This window comes from Rhinolophus sinicus, linkage group LG13 (genome assembly GCF_036562045.2).
Source record: "Rhinolophus sinicus isolate RSC01 linkage group LG13, ASM3656204v1, whole genome shotgun sequence".
Taxonomy (NCBI): domain Eukaryota; kingdom Metazoa; phylum Chordata; class Mammalia; order Chiroptera; family Rhinolophidae; genus Rhinolophus; species Rhinolophus sinicus.
The window spans coordinates 13,965,696-13,984,104 of record NC_133762.1 but is presented as its reverse complement, the minus strand read 5'-3'; the positions used below and the strand labels follow the sequence as shown (position 1 = coordinate 13,984,104).

Genomic DNA, 18,409 nt, shown 5'->3' with positions numbered 1-18,409 from the left:
TAGATATGTGAGTGGACAGACTCCAAAGGAAAAGAAAAATAAAATATTAACAGAAGGGTGGTAGTAGTAACTGGGATTATTTTTAACCTTATTTTCTTTCATTTGTGTTGTAATAGTTTTAAAATAAATAAAAATTGGAGAAATAATTTTGATGCCCCAAAAAACTAAAAATGAATTTTCCTTCAAAGGACTTTCCTCTTACATCACAACGAACATGGGAACTGTCATCACACTGCCAAAGAACCTGAAAAAACTCAACAAATAATCACATACTAATAAAAGCTCGCGTGTATTTAGCAATTACTAGGTGGCAAGGACGCCACCAAAAGCCTTGCACATATCTGTGCAATTCGTCCTCACCACAAGTCAAAGAAGGAGGTGCCATTACCCATTTTACAGATGAGAAAACCAAGGCACACTACTAAGTAGAATACCAACGATCACAGAGCTGGTAGGTGGCAGATGCTGTCAGTGCCCCCACACCCGCAACTTTCAGACTGAGGTGTGAGTGTGTGTGTGTGTGTGTGTGTTCTCCAGCTACATGACCACCAGCCAATGTGGCAGACACACTGGAAGTGCCACATAGATAATCAGTGCCACCAGGAGCAGCCCTCAGCCAATGATGGCCAGGCAGTTAGTAGGTTAACGCCCCAGCCTCCTCCCTCTGGTTAGGATAACTCTCGGGTGTCTCTAAGAGTTCCCCAGCCGGACTGAGACCAGGTGCCCTCAGAGGTAACTATGGGCTTCCTTCTCTTCCCTATCTCTCGTCCCCATCCCCCAATGGTTTTCCTGGGGTCTCCTGAAAACCAACAACCCAAGAAACAACGTCTCCACCAATTCCTGTCTCAAAGTCTGCTTACGGGGGCCTCTGACCCAAAAACACCATACACAGTCCAGCGCTACTACCCACACCCCCAAACACTCTAACCACTGGGCCCTCCCACCTCACTATACATGAAACAACAGGGGCGCTCCTGCAATGTGGGTCCCAACGTGCTCACCTTGGAGGGATGCTGAAAATGACGCCGAGCCCTTACATCACGAATTGTTAAGTACAGATCTCAGTGTGTGCAGTATGGAACCACGCGGCATTTGGAGGGGCTGGTGGGAATTGAGGGGCCTTCTGCTCCCCAGGGACCCAGAAGAGGGTCCTCACGGCCTAAAGAATGCACTTTCTGCTCTGCTATCTCGACTCAGTCTCATTCTATTAGCGTGAAAGACGGCACTGGGAAGAAACACGGACCGGGGTTTGGGTCCCTTACCTGGAAGGGTCGGTACCCTTACCAGCTAGCGTTTACTGCACTCAGCCCTACACATGCGTTCGCTCACTGAATCCTGAGTCCACTGTGCTGGCGACGGGATTCTCCCCACAGCAGAAAACAGGATGCTGAGGCTCACAGAAGGCAAGTGACTTGTCTAAGGTCACACGCCTACTAAATGGCTCAGCTGAGACCCCAACCAGCTCTCCCCACTGGGCGGGGCCTCCTGGGTTCCATGATGGTCTTCATATTTGCAGAGAGACCCAGCCCCCTCCTTTGCAATCCCCGCTGGGTTCACCGTCTGGGCCCACGCGATCTCCCTCACCTCACACCCACCTACTCTCACAACTCCAGATACCACCAAAGAGATCTAAGGGAGCAAAGGAATAGCCTTATCAAAGAAGAAAACATATTGTGGATTATACCTTCTTTTACCGAAGTCTCTGGGGCTTTTCATTCTCAGAGAAGTAAATCAAGTAAATCCACTAACATTTGTTCCTTAACCATCTACGCTGGTCTTCTGATATTGCACTCCTTATTTTGACGAACTCCAAAGAATTTTTAAGTATGGCAATTTCAGCTGATTTCCATTCCCCAAGAACTCCCTCTAAATCTCCCAAGGAGAAAAACTACACCGTATTTCTTTCAAATATGCCTGTCTGGCAACTCGAAAGGGTACCATCTGGTTCACATAATTTCTGCATGAAGTTTCTCTAAAGCCTATAAAACATATATGATCCACTCCCGGTGCAAAAGAAGGCAGAACATTCCATTCCCATTGTACAAACGGACTCAGGTTAACTGATGCTGAAACTGGCCTTGGGGAGCCAATGACCAACTCCCTCAGAACAGGCCTTACAAATTAAAATACACGTATTTAATCAAAGTCATGCTAGAGAGGAAAGATAAACATGAAAATGACATCACACTCCGGACTTATTTTTGAGCCCTGGGAAAAGTACGTAGGGAACTGGCACGAAAAGCAAACTGGGGCTCTTTCAAAATGAAGCCAAGGAGAAGGCAAAATAAAGTTGGAATGATTAAAACAAGAAGGGAACAATGATGGAAGTGGAACGAACCCAGCAGGGGAGCGAGCAAGCACTGTTTCCCTAGGGAGGAATTACAATGGGACACATGCAAAACGCCAAGCAACCTGTAAGCAGAAAAGTTCCCGATTTCCCATGCACGTAATCAGACTATAGCCATTCTTCTCCAGCACCGCAAACTCTGGACAGAGGAGCTCAGTGTGTGACAAACAGCCAGGGAGGCATGAGCTGAGGTGACTTTTGGGTCCAGGAGTCTCCTGAACTACAAAGGCGCTCATTACAGCGCTGTATGAATACCAGAAGGTATTCCCAAGTCACCAGGATGACTGAGAAATATGTATACCAGCATCCATAAATTCCCCAAGCGGACGGTTCGGAGCAGAGGTCCGCAAACTTTTTCTGGAAAGGGCCAGACAGTCATATTTCAGGCTTTGTGCTGCATACTGTCTCTTGTCACAACTGTGCAACTCAGTGGTTACCAGGCAAAAGTGCCCACAGATAACACGTATGCAAATGAGCATGGCTGAGTTCCAAGAAAACTTTATTTATGGACGTGAAATCTGAATGGTAATTATCATGTGTCATGAAATAGTAGTCTCTCGATTTTTTTTTTCAGCCATGAAAAAACAGTAAAAATTATTAGGTCACAGGCTGTATGAAAACATAAGGGACGGGCTGTATTTGTCACACAGGCCATAGCTTCCAACCCCTGGTTGGAATACAGAGTCTAAACAGGTGACATCTGGTTCAAATGAATGATGAAGGTACCCTGAAGTGACACAAAGATGAAAAGTCAAGCAGAAGGATAGCAATGGATTTTGCTCATGCAATGGGAACAAGTACTGCACTGCACTTGTCTTAGAATGAGACGGGCCTGTCCTGGAGTCCTCATAAGACCACTCGCCAGCTATATGACCTTGAGCAAGTTTTACTTAACCTTGAAGCCTTAATTCCCTCCTTTGTAAAAGGCGGATAAGAATAGTATCTTCTTGATAAAGGTAGCTGAGGAGGAAATGTGATCCTGCCTCTAAAAACACTTTGCACCGCTCCCAGCACCTCTGCAAAATAAAGCTAATTAATTAGCTTTACGATAATGCTCGTGGCTGACAGCAAAGCCTTTTTTCCTGGATTTTTAGAAATTCTGACTCCTAATTTCTAAAAACTGAAGCTCAAAATGAAGTAAATGCCAGGGTGAAACACAAAACTAATACAACAATAAAAGGGAATTTTAACTTGGGTGCAACGTCTCAGTTATTCTGCTACTGGAAATCTGGACACCTCCGATTTCTCCCGAAGTCGTGCGCTCCAAGTCATGAAACGAGAAAGCAAGCATCAACAGCTGCTCCTTCACTTAACAAGCATTTGTGAAGACTCCTGCGTGAGCAGCAGTTTACAGTATCGAATAGGAGGGCCCAAGAAGTAACCACAATGATCTCAACACAATAAACATGATTTTATTGATGTGCCAATACCCAGGGTTCAGGGAGCAGAAGCGACAGCTTTGGAGAAGAAAGACAAGAACACAGGGAGCTGGGTGAGCTGGCGTTCTCCAGGCTCAGAAGGTTGGTGGGGGGAGGGGGGAAGGCTTTCCAGGAAAAGTAATGAACAGGCAAAGGAGTGAGTGAGCCCAGGCTGCTGCAGAAGGGAGGCTGAGGGCTGCTGGAAGGAGCTGGGGCCGCAGGGAAGATCACGCACCAAAGTAAACTGAGAGCCTACCCTGCGCCTCCAGGAACCCCATGGCGAGTCTGCAAGGGGCATGATGGGGCCAAATCTCATCCTAATGAGAAATCAACCCTTAAAAGGACAAGACCATTTGTTTTAGGTAATGGCTCTGTCTTTTCTTGGAAAAAGCACTTGGTCTGAGACATCAATTGGAATAGTAGGGATCCAGGATGGAAAAAATTCAAGGATTTGGTGAACCGTTTTTTAAACAAATTGTGCGAGTTCCATAAAATGCATGAAAATCGGTTTTTAGATACATAGCTTTTATTTGGGACATGCTAAGGCTCAACGAGAGCACCAAGGAAGGGGTTATGGCCGCCGTAGACTGTTGCAGAAACTCCCTATTGTGGCTTCCTCTTCTCAGCATCTTCCCAAATAGTTCGTATTCGCTCTCCCCACCCCCACATCTTGCCAGGATTTGCACAGACCTGCAAGGCTGCCCACCGTTTCCAACGCCTGCTTCTGCTGCTCTGCCCCCCGGGCACTGCTGCATCTCTATGGTGGCCTCACGGCCGCCTGCCCTCACGGCCGCCTGCCCTCACGGCCGCCTGCCCTCACGGCCGCCTGCCCTCACGGCCGCCTGCCCTCACACCTGATCACCCCCCAGTTCCCACATCACACCAGCCAAGCCCCTTCAAAGAGCCCAACACAACCGCACAGGGGCAAACGCTCAGTTCATCCAACAAGGCTTCCAGGCACATCCTTGACGCAAAGCCCAGAGCTGTCTGCACAGAGACCGTCGTTTGCTCCTAAGCAAGAACTGGCCACGCACGGGATGACCAGGAATCACCCTACAACTATTCGAACTGGAGAAAAAGTTACCCTGCAGATGAAACACTCAAGCCACGCACACCTGGTCTGGAAGGAAAACTGGGTACCGATTTGAAAAGTCGACCATATTAATTCGTCTCCCACGTGTTCCTTTTGGCCTGCACAGCTTTTTAAAATGTTCCATCCACTGCCAATCTTTCAAAAGTAGGACATTTTATTATGAGATCTGGGTTTGGAACATCCTGCCCCCCAAATCAAGAGGATCTAGACCAACAATAAGTTGGAGTTAAACAGACCATCCAGGCCGCGAGTCACTGTCCTGCTGGGTGTTTATTCAACATGAGCAGATGGTTGCTGAGCACCTACTATGTGCCAGGCAGAGTTTACAAGTCTGAGGCTGTCATAAGGGATAAACAGGACAAGAAGTGGGTACCACAGAGGACGTCCACTTTAGCAAGGTGCAGTGGATTGGAAGTACTTGACCCCGTTCCTCCATATGCCGAGGGCGGTGAGCCAGGAAACAAGAAAATGTAGTGCGGGAGAGAGGTGCCCCGATGGGAGCAAAATCCCTGAGAAAATGAGAGTAGATGGACTTGAGACACAGCGGAGAGACCAGCGAGGTGTCAGCACCTTGTTACACCAGGAGAGACAGAGGCACACTCACACCGCCTCCGCTGGTGGATTACCCGCCTCCAGACTTTTGAACAATGGCCCGGAAGGAAGAAAGAACACGGCCGTGGATGAGGAGATATGACTCCTATGTCAGGTTTGCCGGGGGCACCCACGTCATCCAGCCTGAATGAGCAGCCGCCTGTCCCGTGATGGATGATTTCAGCAGCCGGAGCACTTGGTGGCACGCATATTTGGGAAGGATTTATGCGATGCCAGAGGGAAAGACGCCACCATCTGTCGGATTGGAAAGAAAGTCGAAAGGGACAACACCGGACTTAGGAAGGTGACTGCCGCAGGTGCTGTGGTCAAAACGTGTGGGGATGACCCTGGGAAGGCATTTCACAGAAGCCCTGGAACAGTCAGAACTATTCCAGGGGGTCCCTAATCCATCGCACCCTACTGCTTCCTCCAGACCCATCCCCCCAATTCAACACTTTCCCAGGTTTCCACTGAAAAGCAAAACCTAATTATCCACGTTTTGCTGACGGAGACTCTCCAGCATACATTCACTTATTATTGAGCCAAATAAAATAGTGTACGGTACTGTTAACTGGCAATTTTATTTTCTGGGTAAAGCATGCCAACACTAGCTCCCCCAAATACACATAATATGCTCCCCACTTAATTTTGGGAAACATAATTTACATTCCATTTATCAATAAAGCTGAAAATTTAATCTGAAAAAAAATCACCAAAAAAAAAATTTTTTTTTTTAAATCCGTGTGTGAACGTGCATTTTTACATCGAATCCCAAGTGATACCCTAAGTTACATTTACTTTAGAGAAAGTAAGTCACCTAAAGTAAGAAATGTTTGGGTTTTATTGTGTCCTTCAGATACTATAAAAATCAAAATCAATCAGGTTTGACCATTTAACTCTAGCACCTTGCTTTAAAAAATAATTACTGCATAGATTTACCAATTCATTTATCAAGAAATCCATGTAGAAAGGAGCAAGAATGTTTTTAGCTTATCATATTTTCTGATGCATCTAAGAGAAAAAACTAAATCAGTATGGATTTTGCAAAGTGCATTTTTCTCTTTCTCTCTAATGACAAAGTGTAACAAGAGACCTTCATTGCTTCCCTAGAGATTCTCATAATTTACAGAGAATATCCTTCTCTGAAGCGTTTCCCCATAAATGGCCAGCCTGTCATTACGGGGTAAATGTCCATGCCCCTTGTGACCGCTCATCATTTTTCCGGTTAATGCATTAAAAGAGAAAGGGGGAAACGTTACCCAAAAACAACCTTGGTTACATTCCCACGGCCCTTAGCTGGGTCCCATGACAGAGGTTAAAGGGCACACCTCCATAAGGGCAAAAAGAAATCAATTTACCATGAAGCCCACAAATGTCATCACCATCTAAGGTCACCAGTATATGGTTAGTTCCGAGAGAAGAAGACAAAGAGGCAAGATGAAAGTGTTTTCCCTACACTCGTGGGATGGGGAACAAGGCTCCAGGAAGTCCAGAAAGAGACAGACTCTGGCTTACCCAGGTCAGGGCAAGCAGAGGGGTGGCCTAAGCAAGCTGCACCCCCAACAACTGCTGTCCAGAGAACGCCTATGAAATGAGCACGATTGCTACAAATCACGGGGTGATGACACTAGTGTCATTACTGTAAGTTATATTCATTTTGGTCAGGCCCGTTTCCCAAGAAACCACAGAACCCTCTCTAAGCCATGTGTGTGTGTCTCTAACAGCTCAAGCAGCGCCCTACCAAGAGGAGAGTAAATGGCTCTATTACAAAATCTTGAGAAGAAAAAGGGTATTGAATTACGAACTTGGGACACTTGGGTTCTAGCCCCAGATGCTGAGGGGAATAATTAATTACATTTTGTTTTGAACGTGTACTTGTCTCATTTTAGTTTATTCCTTCCTCTTTCCTGTTGGTTTCCAACATGATGCATAATCCCTGGGTTTACAATTTTTTCATTCTCAGTCAAGTCAGGGGACTTTTTTCCCTCAGAGATAGGTAAGGTGTCAGGAAAGAAGGGAGGTTATAAAGTTATTTTACCTTGCCTACCACTGAGAAAGGTCACCTCAGTTTGTCATGGTTCTGGTTCCTGGTAAAAGATAACCTTAACAACTTTGTCTTTCTATGAAATATTTTAAGTGAATTACCTAAGAATTTCAGAATTGATACATACACACACCCACACACGTACCTTATTGAGATATAATTCGCATGCCACACAATTCAGCCATTAAAGTGTGCAATTCAGTGGTTTTTCGTATATTCACCGAGTTGGGCAACCATCGCCACAATCAATTTTAGAACAGACATAGCTTCTAAATCCTCTAACCCATCACACAGAGGGAAACCAAGGTCCACATGGGTTATTAAATGAGTCACGTTCCCAAGGTCACAGAGCTGGCTGGTGGCAAAGCCAGGCCTGGGTCTCTGGGGATAATTAAGCCACTGACATCATCCGGGACTCCCTTCCCCTGACCTGGGAAAGTTCTACATGAATTAAAACCTGCTGTTAAAATGTTGCCTGAGAAAAAGATCTGGCATTTTTTTTATTATCGTGCTTCCTCTTATTATATCGAACCCAGTCTAATTTCTATACCAACTCTGTCACATTACACGAGTTCTTAGAAAGACTTCTAGAACAGATAAAAATGTATCCAAGGGGCACTTTGAACACAAAAGGTGGTTTGTCAAGCCCAGAGAGAACCTGTGATAGCTTGCTTTCCAGATAAAGTCACAAAAGAGTTCAGCTCATGCAAAAGAAAGCTAAAGTAGACCCTCTGCTCATTTCATCTGTAATGGACTGATTATGGGTGGTTAAACCAAATGACCCCCTCACTACCATAATAGTTTTCCAATATCAATAACTTCCTAAGATTTCAACCCTTCGTCACGCCGGTTAGTGGTCAGAAACCAACCCGCTGAATCATCCAAGGGTCATCTCTGAGATCTGCTCCTGTGAAGTTTATAATCAGTACAAGAAAATTTTCCATAAAAAAAGGTTAGTTCCCTACCCATTCGAAGGAGGCCAGTGTAACAAGCCTCTGGCACTGCCGACCTACCCTGACACTGGCCTCCTAGCCGCCCAGGCTGACAGCACCCCTCAGGTCCTAGCTCACCGCAACACTAACTGCTGGCTCTGGCCTTTAAACACCCCCCCACCCCCACCCCAGGTTTCCGCGGCACTCATCTCTGCCCTGAGTTCTACTAGTTCCTTCCTTCCTCTTCTCCTCCACCCCAATAGTTTCATTTATTCAATAAACACACACTGCGTGGCCATTGCTTATCAAGTACTGGGCTAGACCCTGTCCCTAAACGTGGCTGCTCCCTGGAGTCGGTATTTTGCTCACTGTGTATTCTCTCACTTTCATTTGCACGTATATTGTTTAATCTCCAGTTAGTCTGGAAATGCCAAACAGCCTATAGGCCCAGTCCCTGCCTCATCCCGAGCCCCAGGTCCGGATAGGCACCTGCCGCCAGGCTGGTGACACTTGAGTGTCCCACAGACCCCTCCCAGTGCTCGGGGTCAGCAGTGAATCTGCCAGCTGGCCCCTCCTGCAGGGCTGCCTACCACCCCGAATAGCACCACTGCCCACGCAGCGGCCCCGGCCAGAAACTGGCCATCACCCAGTTTCTTCATGGAAGGGGAGTGAGGGGACAGCCGTGCCTTTCAGCCTAGGGCTGAGGCAACAAGAAGAGACTCCTCTAACTCCAGCTGCTTCGGGGGCGCTAATTTGTGGGAAGAGCAGGATGAGACCTCCTCATCTGTCCACCTGGTTCTAGCAAAACTGGGGCTGAAGGAGGGATGGAGCAACAGGTCCAGGGGTGCAGGCATGGGGTGTAGGATGGGTTTTACAATGGCCGCTGTGCCACAGCTGGAGGCTGCTCTCCGGGAATACAAATTTGTTTCTCAACACACACCCCAATTTCACGCCTCCTTCCCTGTTTTCCCGTTTCCTCTGCTCAGCACGCCCTTCCTCCTTTCCTCCCAACCTCCAACCGTAATTCCTCCTCCTATTTAATTCTCCAAGGAGGTCTCCTCCTCCAAGGAGCTTTCCCAGAGGCCCCCACGGTGTTGTCTGCCACCCTCTGCGCGTGGAGGTATGTATAGCACTGTTTGTTTACGTGTCTGTCTCGGTGTCTTTCCACCAGACTGGCAGCCCTGTGCCAGCTCCAGGAGCCTGGTGCCCAGTCCCAGCGAACCCCGGGAAGGCTGTGGGGGAGGAAGGCCGGAGCGGGGCGCCGTCCGGCGGGTCCGCTGCGAGGCGCGCGCCGGGAGCGCAGGGGCCCCAGCCGGTGCCGAGCACACGGCATCCCGGGGCCTGCGGGCGTCCGCGCACGCACCTCGCTCCTCGGGTCCTCCTTCCAGCGACGGGCGGGAGAGGCACCAGCCGAGCCTCCAGGCCTCCGGAAGCCCAAGCTCTCCGGCGCGAAGACCCCGCCGCCGCCACCTCCTCTGCCCCGCTCAGACCCTCAGAATTACAGCGGCTCCCGCGGGGGTGGAGCGCGGGCCGGGGGCTGGGGAGGACGAGGCGCCACGCAGCCGGGGAGCGAGCCGGCGGCCCGCGCTCCACCCAGGCGGGAAGACAGGGAGCCCCAGACAGGTCCCTCAGGGCGCCAGAGCCCCAGAGGCCCCGGAGCCTCGGGGACCGCGGTGCCCAGTCTGCCCTCTCTGCCCCGTGCCCCCTACCTGGCTGGCTTTGTGGAACTGCTTCTTCAGCCCCGCCACCGACATCGCGGCGGCGCCCGGCCGGGGGTGGACGGTCTCTGGGCTCGGCCGGGCCACGCGGCCACGACGCGCTGGGGGAGCCCGGTCCCCGCGCGCAGGGCTCCGCCGGGCCCGCCTCCCACGGCCACGGCCACAGCCGCTGTCACACTCGCACACACGCGCGCACGCAGCTGGCAACACGGCGTGCCAAAGCCCCCGCACAGCCCATTGGCCGAGCCGCGGCGGTATGCAAATGAGGCCGCCGGGGCCGCCCACGCTTCATTGTTGCGTGGAGACCCGGAGGACCCCAGCTGCAGGGAAGAGCCGCCTGCGGAGCTGGGCGTGGGGAGGTCGGCGAGGGCAGAGCGCAGAGCCGCACCGCGCTCTGGCTGCGCGCAGGATGAGAGGCGCCCGGCTTTCCATTGGCCTCGGGTGGTGGGAGAGGGATCATCTCGCTAAGCTTCTGGCACTTGTACGTCACCTGCTTTTACGCACAGGCGACATCGCCTCCCTCTGGCGCATTTGGGTAGGTTTCTGCTTTAAGAAAGGGACGCCCCAAAATGCGCGTAGGGGGAGAAATGCAACAGGACCGGGGACCTGTGGTAGGAGGAAGCGGCCTGTGGGCGGCGAGGCTGTTTGTTCGCGCCCCACGCCGTGCTCTGGGTACAATCTGCCCAAATGATTTGGGTCCTCCAGGAGGCCGAGTCACCGGGTAATTTGCTGGTAAATATGGTTCTTGTCTCCCCGGAGCACTCGGCATTAACAGCAGCTATCTCCAAGGAGCCATCAACAGCGCGCTCCGTCCCTGGGGAATTCGTGAGACGCGAGACCCAGCTGCCTGGGTAACTCCTACCAGCTGTGTCAGTTAGTGTCATTTTGCACAGGGGCCAAAAGCCTGTGTATCCACAGCCGAGGCCCAGCCAGGGAGGGGCCTGGAGCCTCCCGTTGCTGCCCCGTCCATTCGAGCTGCTCCCAGAACGTCGGCATCCGTGCTTCATCTGGCCCCCAAAGGCCCCGAGGGTTCCCAAGACCTACAGCCCCTTCTTAGAAACGCTTCACAGGCAGAAACTTGTGGCAACTCCAGGCTCCGCCTAAAAGAAAGACGCTCCCCTTTTGGGCCCTCCACCGATGCCATCTGTGGCGACCAAAAGCCCAGGTTTGCCCCGGTTCCTGCCTGTGCCCTGGCGTCCACCGCTGGCATCTGCTTTTCTCCAGGACAGAAGTCACACAGCCTCTCCTTAGCTCCCACGTCCTTTATTCCTGCCTCATCAAGTGAGGACTGGGCTGGTAACTACACCGCCCGGTGCCTCAGTTTCCTCACTTTCCCTTAGAAAGAGTAGACAGGAGCGAGCAGAACCATTCTCCCCCCGATGTGGGAGGAAATGAATGACCTTAGTGGCCATCGGAGAATTAACTATGATGGCTTGGGGCTGACACCAGCCACAGGTAGGTAAGTGGAAGATGTGAGGGTGATGACGCTTGCGTCAGAACAGCACAGCAAGCTGGCCTGTCCACACAACAGCAGGCTCCCCCCAGGGCAACTGCAGCACTAAGGCAGAGGCAGCTGGGCTCCAGGACTGGGGTCAGGGTCCCCCGTGTCCTGGGCTGGTCCAGGGCCGCCTGGAGCATGCTCACTTGCCTTCCTTCTCTATGTCCAAGAGTTGTTTAAACAGCACAGGTCTGAAGAAACTCCCCCCTAAACCAGTCTGCTGTGCACTTTGGGAAGAGGGTGGGTGGGTTTGTTTTTGTTTTTGTTTTAACTTTTTGGCATTTTTTCCCCCCATGGTTGATAGAATATTCAACTTCTCTACTTCAATTAATTTTGGGAATTTATCTCTTCATTTAATCAAGTGTAAAGTTGCACATTAGAATCTCATAAATTCTAAACTTCAAAATCTTTCATAGACATTTTTTTTCTTTTGCAAAACTATTTGTTTTTCTTAATTTTTTTCAGTGATTTGCCAACTTGATTGGTTTTTAAGATATTTCATGAGCATATTCATCATTGCCATCGTTTTTATTTTGTCTCATTAATTTCTTTATGATACATTCCTTCCCTTTTGTTCAGGGGATCGAAGTTATTAACAAAGGAAACTGACCCTGGTTAACATAAACTGGAAAAGAATGTCTGGCGAGGATATCAGAAGTTCAGAGACTCCGAGGGATTAGGGATTAGGGGGCCAGGTGGGGCCTTGAGCACTAACCGGGAATCTGAGTGGTCAGATCCCCAGCATGTCCCGTGCCCACTCATGGGAGGTGCTGGCTCAGCCACCGGACACTGGCTTCGGGCACTAGAAGGAAGGCTAAACTGTTCCTGCTTCTTTCAGGTACTCACTGAGGACTCCAGTCCCAGGCTGCGTCTGACTGGCTCAGTCTAGATGACCTGCCCAGGCTCTGGATGTGTCAGATCCACACCTGAGGAAGAAGCTTCGGAGGCCAGGCAGCCAAACAACGGACCTAAAAACAGTAGCAACACAAATACTGGTCAGGGGCTCCCGAACCTCTCCATTGGAATGTGTGGTTTATTTTTATTCTTCTTTGTTGTATAAACAGCACTTATATTACTATGAATTTTCCTCCTGAGTATGGCTTTGTTTTCATCATACCTCGTTTTCATCATGCAATGTATGTAGTTCTCCTGATGATTTTCTTAATAAACTTGTCATTGCAGTTTTAATTTCCTTTTTGATCCAAATGTTATTTGGGACGATTTTTTAAAATCTTCTCTAGGTGGTTTGATTTCTTCTATTCATTGTCTATTAAATTCTAGACGTGTGGTACCATTGTCACATCTTGAAGTTTCTTTTTCACATGGCCTACTATGTTACCTTTTACGACTGTACCATTTAAATCAGGTATATTCTGAGTGTCTAGGGGACAGTTTTCAGTTCATGTGTAACAGGAGGATGTGTTCTACCACAGCAAATAGCTCCGAGGGAGATTTAAACCCCTGCGAGCTGGAGCCATGTCGGCCTGTTGAAGCCTTCCCCTTCACATCACTGTCACCCCTTCAGTGACCCAAGGACCCGTAGCTCTTCAGTCTGTTTAGGAAGGAAGGAGTATACCAATGTCCTGAGCTATTGGACAGAGCCGTCTACGTGGAATGAAACCAGAGGGGGGTTGGGGGTGAGGTACAAACAAGCATCGCTCTAACCTGAAGGATCTTTGGGTTCGGGAGTCATCACAGGGCGATGGCAGGAGGGAGGCTGTGATGGTCTCTGTCATCAAACCTGTGGCTGATACAGCTCCACAGGGCAGTTCTGGGCAGTCCTTGGAGCGCTGAGGTCAAATACTGATGTCTTCACTAATCCTAAAATGTCAGCGTAACCAGACTTCTTAGCTGGTAACTTTGTCTCTCTATTGTCCCCTTTAAAAAAAATGCTCTCACCCAATTCCCTTCTGGGGAGGTATCCTGGGTTGCTCATGCACAAAAGAGAACGGTTTTGGGCCCGGTACATAGAAATTCTGCAGTGTGCCAAGTGTTTAGATAAAGCAGATCTAAAAGCATTCTTTCTCTCGGTTTAATATCCCCACATACCTGGCTGCTGCAGAAAGTTGAGAAGGTGGAGACTGAATTGCTGTCCTGTAACTCCATGGGTCTTTTATAATTTGCACATCTGGGAAAGATGTGTGCCCATCGATGAGGTAACAACAGAGCAGACATGAGGAATCCCAGACGCTGAACATGGCAATTTGCCTTGAACTTGCAGGATACTGGGGACAAATGTATAGCTTTTTTTCACATTGTTTTACCTGAAACAGATTAAAAAAAAAAAAAAATCAGTTGATAAGTTTAAGAAAAGGCAAGAAAACTGTTAATTTTAAAATGCAGAGAAAAAAAACTGAAGTATATTAATGTATGTCAAAAGGAGCATTGGGTGAAGGGTACCATCTCAATAGTGAAAGGAAACATGATTCACTAGTAAATCAATGCAGATATGAGTTATCAACCATACATGACGCCATTATTCTGGGTTCTATAAACATTCCATTAGAAGTCTGGGTCATGCTGTAATTCTAATGAGTCTTTGTTAATTATATAGGAGCTGTTTTCATTTTTCACATGTACCCGAGAGAATTTATTTTTCATTTCTAATAAGTACATGCTCAAAGCTTGTGCTGGGTATTGAGCAATGAGGACAGAAATTGTAAGCTAGTGCTGCCATCTCGTGGTCACATACAGATATAGCAGCGGTGAGCTAGGCTTGCCAGTTCCATTTGTAAGCCAATGCTGCCATCTCGTGGTGATATAGAGACATAGCAGCGGTGATCGATGGCAGCCAGTTCCATTTGTAGGCCAATGCTGCCATCTCGTGGTGATATAGAGACATAGCAGCGGTGAGCTAGGGTAGCCAGGTCCATTTGTAGGCCAATGCTGCCATCTCGTGGTGATATAGAGACATAGCAGCGGTGAGCTAGGGCAGCCAGTTCCATTTGTAAGCCAATGCTGCCACCTCGTGGTCATACTGAGGAATGGCAGAGGCAATCCTGCAGCAACCATAAATATATTAGTGTTCACTTTCAGGCCATTTTTGTATGTTTCCTTGGTTGGTTGGTCCTTCTGTTGTTTAAATAACTTTCTTTTTTACCTTTCAATTACAGTGATATACAAAATTATTTTAGTTTCAGGTGTACAACATAGTGATTAGACATTTATGCAATTTACAAAGTGATCACCTCAATAAATCTAGTATCCATCAGACACTGTCATGCAGGGTGTCATGCAGGGTCTCTGGTCCCGCTCCCCACATAAGAACGCAGGATACGGTGAGGCCAAAAAGGAACACCCACGAAGCCATAGGTAGGGGAGTCACACCACTATAGTCTCGCTGGCAGCTGGGTTGGAGACACAGAAAGCAGGAACTACACGATCCGCAACCTGCCATGCGCCTCTCTGCCAACCAACCAACCCCACTTACTAGCTGCAATCCGCACTTGCTAGCTCAGCCACCAACTTCTTGCTAGCCCCCCATTTGCTGCTAGCGCAGCCACGGCAGTTATATTACTGGCCAATGGCTCACTGGTTACAGCTGACGGCCAACTAGCCATAGCTGATGGCCATCCAATCACAGTTGATGGCCATTTACTACCTGAGCCAGCATGTTTCCCTGTGAGACCAAGAGCCTGAAAACTGCACTTCTGGCTCCGTCCCCACACACGCCATCCATAGTTATTACAGTATTATTGACCATATTTCCTATGCTGTACTTTACATCCCTGTGACTGTTCTCATAATGGGCAATGTGTACTTAATCCCTTCACCTTTTCCACCCATGCCCCCATTTCCCTCCCATCAGACAACCATCAGTTTGTTCTCTGTATCTACGAGTTTGTTTCTCTTTTGTTTCTTCATATATTTTGTTTTTTACATTCCACATAGAGGGGAAAACATATGGCATTTGTCTTTCTCTGGCTGGCTTGTTTCACTTAGTATAATACCCTCTAGGTCTATCCATGCTGTCATAAATGGCAGGTTTCTTTTTTATAGCTGAATAATATCCCATTGCATATATGTACCACATTTCCTTTAGGCATCTGTCTAAAGGAAACTTAGGTTACTTCCATATCTTGGATATTGTAAATAATGCTGCAAAGAACACAGGGGTGCATATGTCTTTTTAAAATAGTGTTTTGGATTTCTTGTGACAAATACCCAGGAGTGGAATTGCTGGGTCATAAGGTAGTTCTATTTTTAATTTTTTGAGGAGCCTCCATACTGTTTTCCATAGTGTCTGCACCAACCTGTAATCCCACTGACAGTGCACGAGGGCTCCCTTTTATCCACATCCTCGCCAACACTTGTTGTGCATGGGTTTATTGATGACAGCCATTTTGATGGGTGTGAGGTGGTATCTCATTGTGGTTTTAATTTGCATTTCCCATATGATTAGTGATGTTGAGCATCTTTCCATATGTCTTTTGGTCATCTGTATATCTTCTTGGGAGAAATGTCTATTCAAGACCTCTGCCCACATTTTAATCATTTTTTGTTTGTTTGTTTGTTTTTTATGTTAAGCCTGAATTGCTGTCCTGTAACTCCATAGGTGTTTTATAGCTTGCACGTCTGGGAAAGATGTGCAAATATAATAAACCCCAGATGCAGAACATGGCAATTTGCTTTGAACTTGTAGGAGCACCACTGGGGAAAAATGTATAGATTTCTTTCACTATTGTTTTACCTGAGCTGGTGGGAAATCAATTGATCAGTGAAGTAAAGGCCAGAGAGATCTTTTCATTTTAAAATGCAGAGGGGAAAAAAATTGAAGTATTTTCATGTATTTTAAAATGAGCATTGTTGGGTAAAGGGTACCATCTCAACAGTGAAAGGAAATATAATTCACTAGTAAATTACTGCAGACCAGAGTTATCTGCCATACATGATGCCATTATTCTGGCCTCTACAACGATTCAGTTAGAACTCTGGATCATGCTATAATTCTAGTGAGTCTTTGTTAATTACATAGGGGTTGTTTTTCATTTTTAATAAATACATGCTCAAAGCTTGTGCTGGGTATTAATGAGCAATGAAGGCCGATTTTTGTAAGCTAATGCTGCCACCTCGTGGTGATATAGAGACATAGCAGCGGTGAGCTAGGGCAGCCAGTTCCATTTGTAAACCAATGCTGCCACCTCGTGGTCATACTGAGGAATGGCAGAGGCAATCCTGCAGCAACCATAAATATATTAGTGGTCACTTTCAGGCCATTTTTGTATGTTTCCTTGGTTGGTTGGTCCTTCTGTTGTTTAAATAACTTTCTTTTTTACCTTTCAATTACAGTGACATACAATATTATGTTAGTTTCAGGTGTACAACATAGTGATTAGACATTTATGCAATTTACAAAGTGATCACCTCAATAAATCTAGTATCCATCAGACACTGTCCTGCAGGGTGTCAAGCAGGGTCTCTGGTCCCGCTCCCCACATAAGAACGCAGTATATGGTGAGGCCAAAAAGGAACACCCACGAAGCCATAGGTAGGGGAGTCACACCACTATAGTCTCGTTGGCGGCTGGGTTGGAGACACAGAAAGCAGGAACTACACGATCCGCAACCTGCCATCCGCTTCTCTGCCAACCAACCAACCCCACTTGCTAACTGCAATCCTTACTTGCTAGCTCAGCCACCATCTTCTTGCTAGCCCCCCATTTGCTGCTAGCGTAGCCACGGCAGTTATATTACTGGCCAATGGCTCACTGGTTACAGCTGATGGCCAACTAGCCACATCTGATGGCCATGCAATCACAGCTGATGGCCATTTACTACTGAGCCAGCATGTTACCCTGTGAGACCGAGAGCCTGAAAACTGCACTTCTGGCTCTGTCCCTACACATACCATCCATAGTTTTTACAGTATTATTGACCATATTCCCTATGCTGTACTTTACATCCCTGTGACTGTTCTCATAACCGGCAATGTGTACTTAATCCCTTCACCTTTTCCACTCATGCCCCCATTTCCCTCCCATCAGACAACCATCAGTTTGTTCTCTGTATCTACGAGTTTGTTTCTCTTTTGTTTCTTCATATATTTTGTTTTTTACATTCCACATAGAGGGGAAACATATGGTATCTGTCTTTCTCTGGCTGGCTTATTTCACTTAGTGTAATACCCTCTAGGTCTATCCATGCTGTCACAAATGGCAGGTTTCTTTTTTATAGCTGAATAATATCCCATTGCATATATGTACCACCTTTCCTTTAGCCATACGTCTATTGATGGACACTTAGATTGCTTCCGTATCTTGGATATTGTAAATAATGCTGCAAGGAACACAGGGGTGCATATGTCTTTTTAAAACAGTGTTTTGGATTTCTTGTGACAAATACCCAGGAGTGGAATTGCTGGGTCATAAGGTAGTATTTTCATGTATTTTAAAATGAGCATTGTTGGGTAAAGGGTACTATCTCAACAGTGAAAGGAAATATAATTCACTCGTAAATTAATGCAGACCAGAGTTATCTACCATACATGATGCCATTATTCTGGCCTCTACAACCATTCCGTTAGAATTCTGTGTCATGCTGTAATTCTGATGAGTCTTAGTTAATTATATAGGGGCTGTTTTCATTTTTCGTATTTTCCCCAGTGTTTTATTTTTCATTTTTAATAAATACATGCTCAAAGCTTATGCTTGGTATTGAGCAATGAGGACCGATTTTGTAAGGTAATGCTGCCGCCTCGTGGTGATACAGAGACATAGCAGCGGTGATCTCTGTCAGCCAGTTCCATTTGTAAGCTAATGCTGCCACCTCG

General features: G+C 47.5%; 1 protein-coding gene across 2 annotated transcripts in view; it reads right to left on the bottom strand.

The window, feature by feature from the left end:
* SH3GL3 (SH3 domain containing GRB2 like 3, endophilin A3) overlaps positions 1 to 10,571 on the bottom strand; it is a 61,714-nt gene extending 51,143 nt beyond the window's left edge. The window contains exon 1 of one of the 2 annotated variants that reach the window (XM_019743532.2): positions 10,135 to 10,571. In XM_019743532.2, the coding sequence (XP_019599091.1) occupies positions 10,135 to 10,179 (45 nt within the window). In that variant the 5' untranslated portion in view covers positions 10,180 to 10,571. The remainder of the gene's footprint in view (positions 1 to 10,134) is intronic. The other variant, XM_074317512.1, reaches the window with a different exon arrangement.
* Positions 10,572 to 18,409: the final 7,838 nt, after the last annotated feature.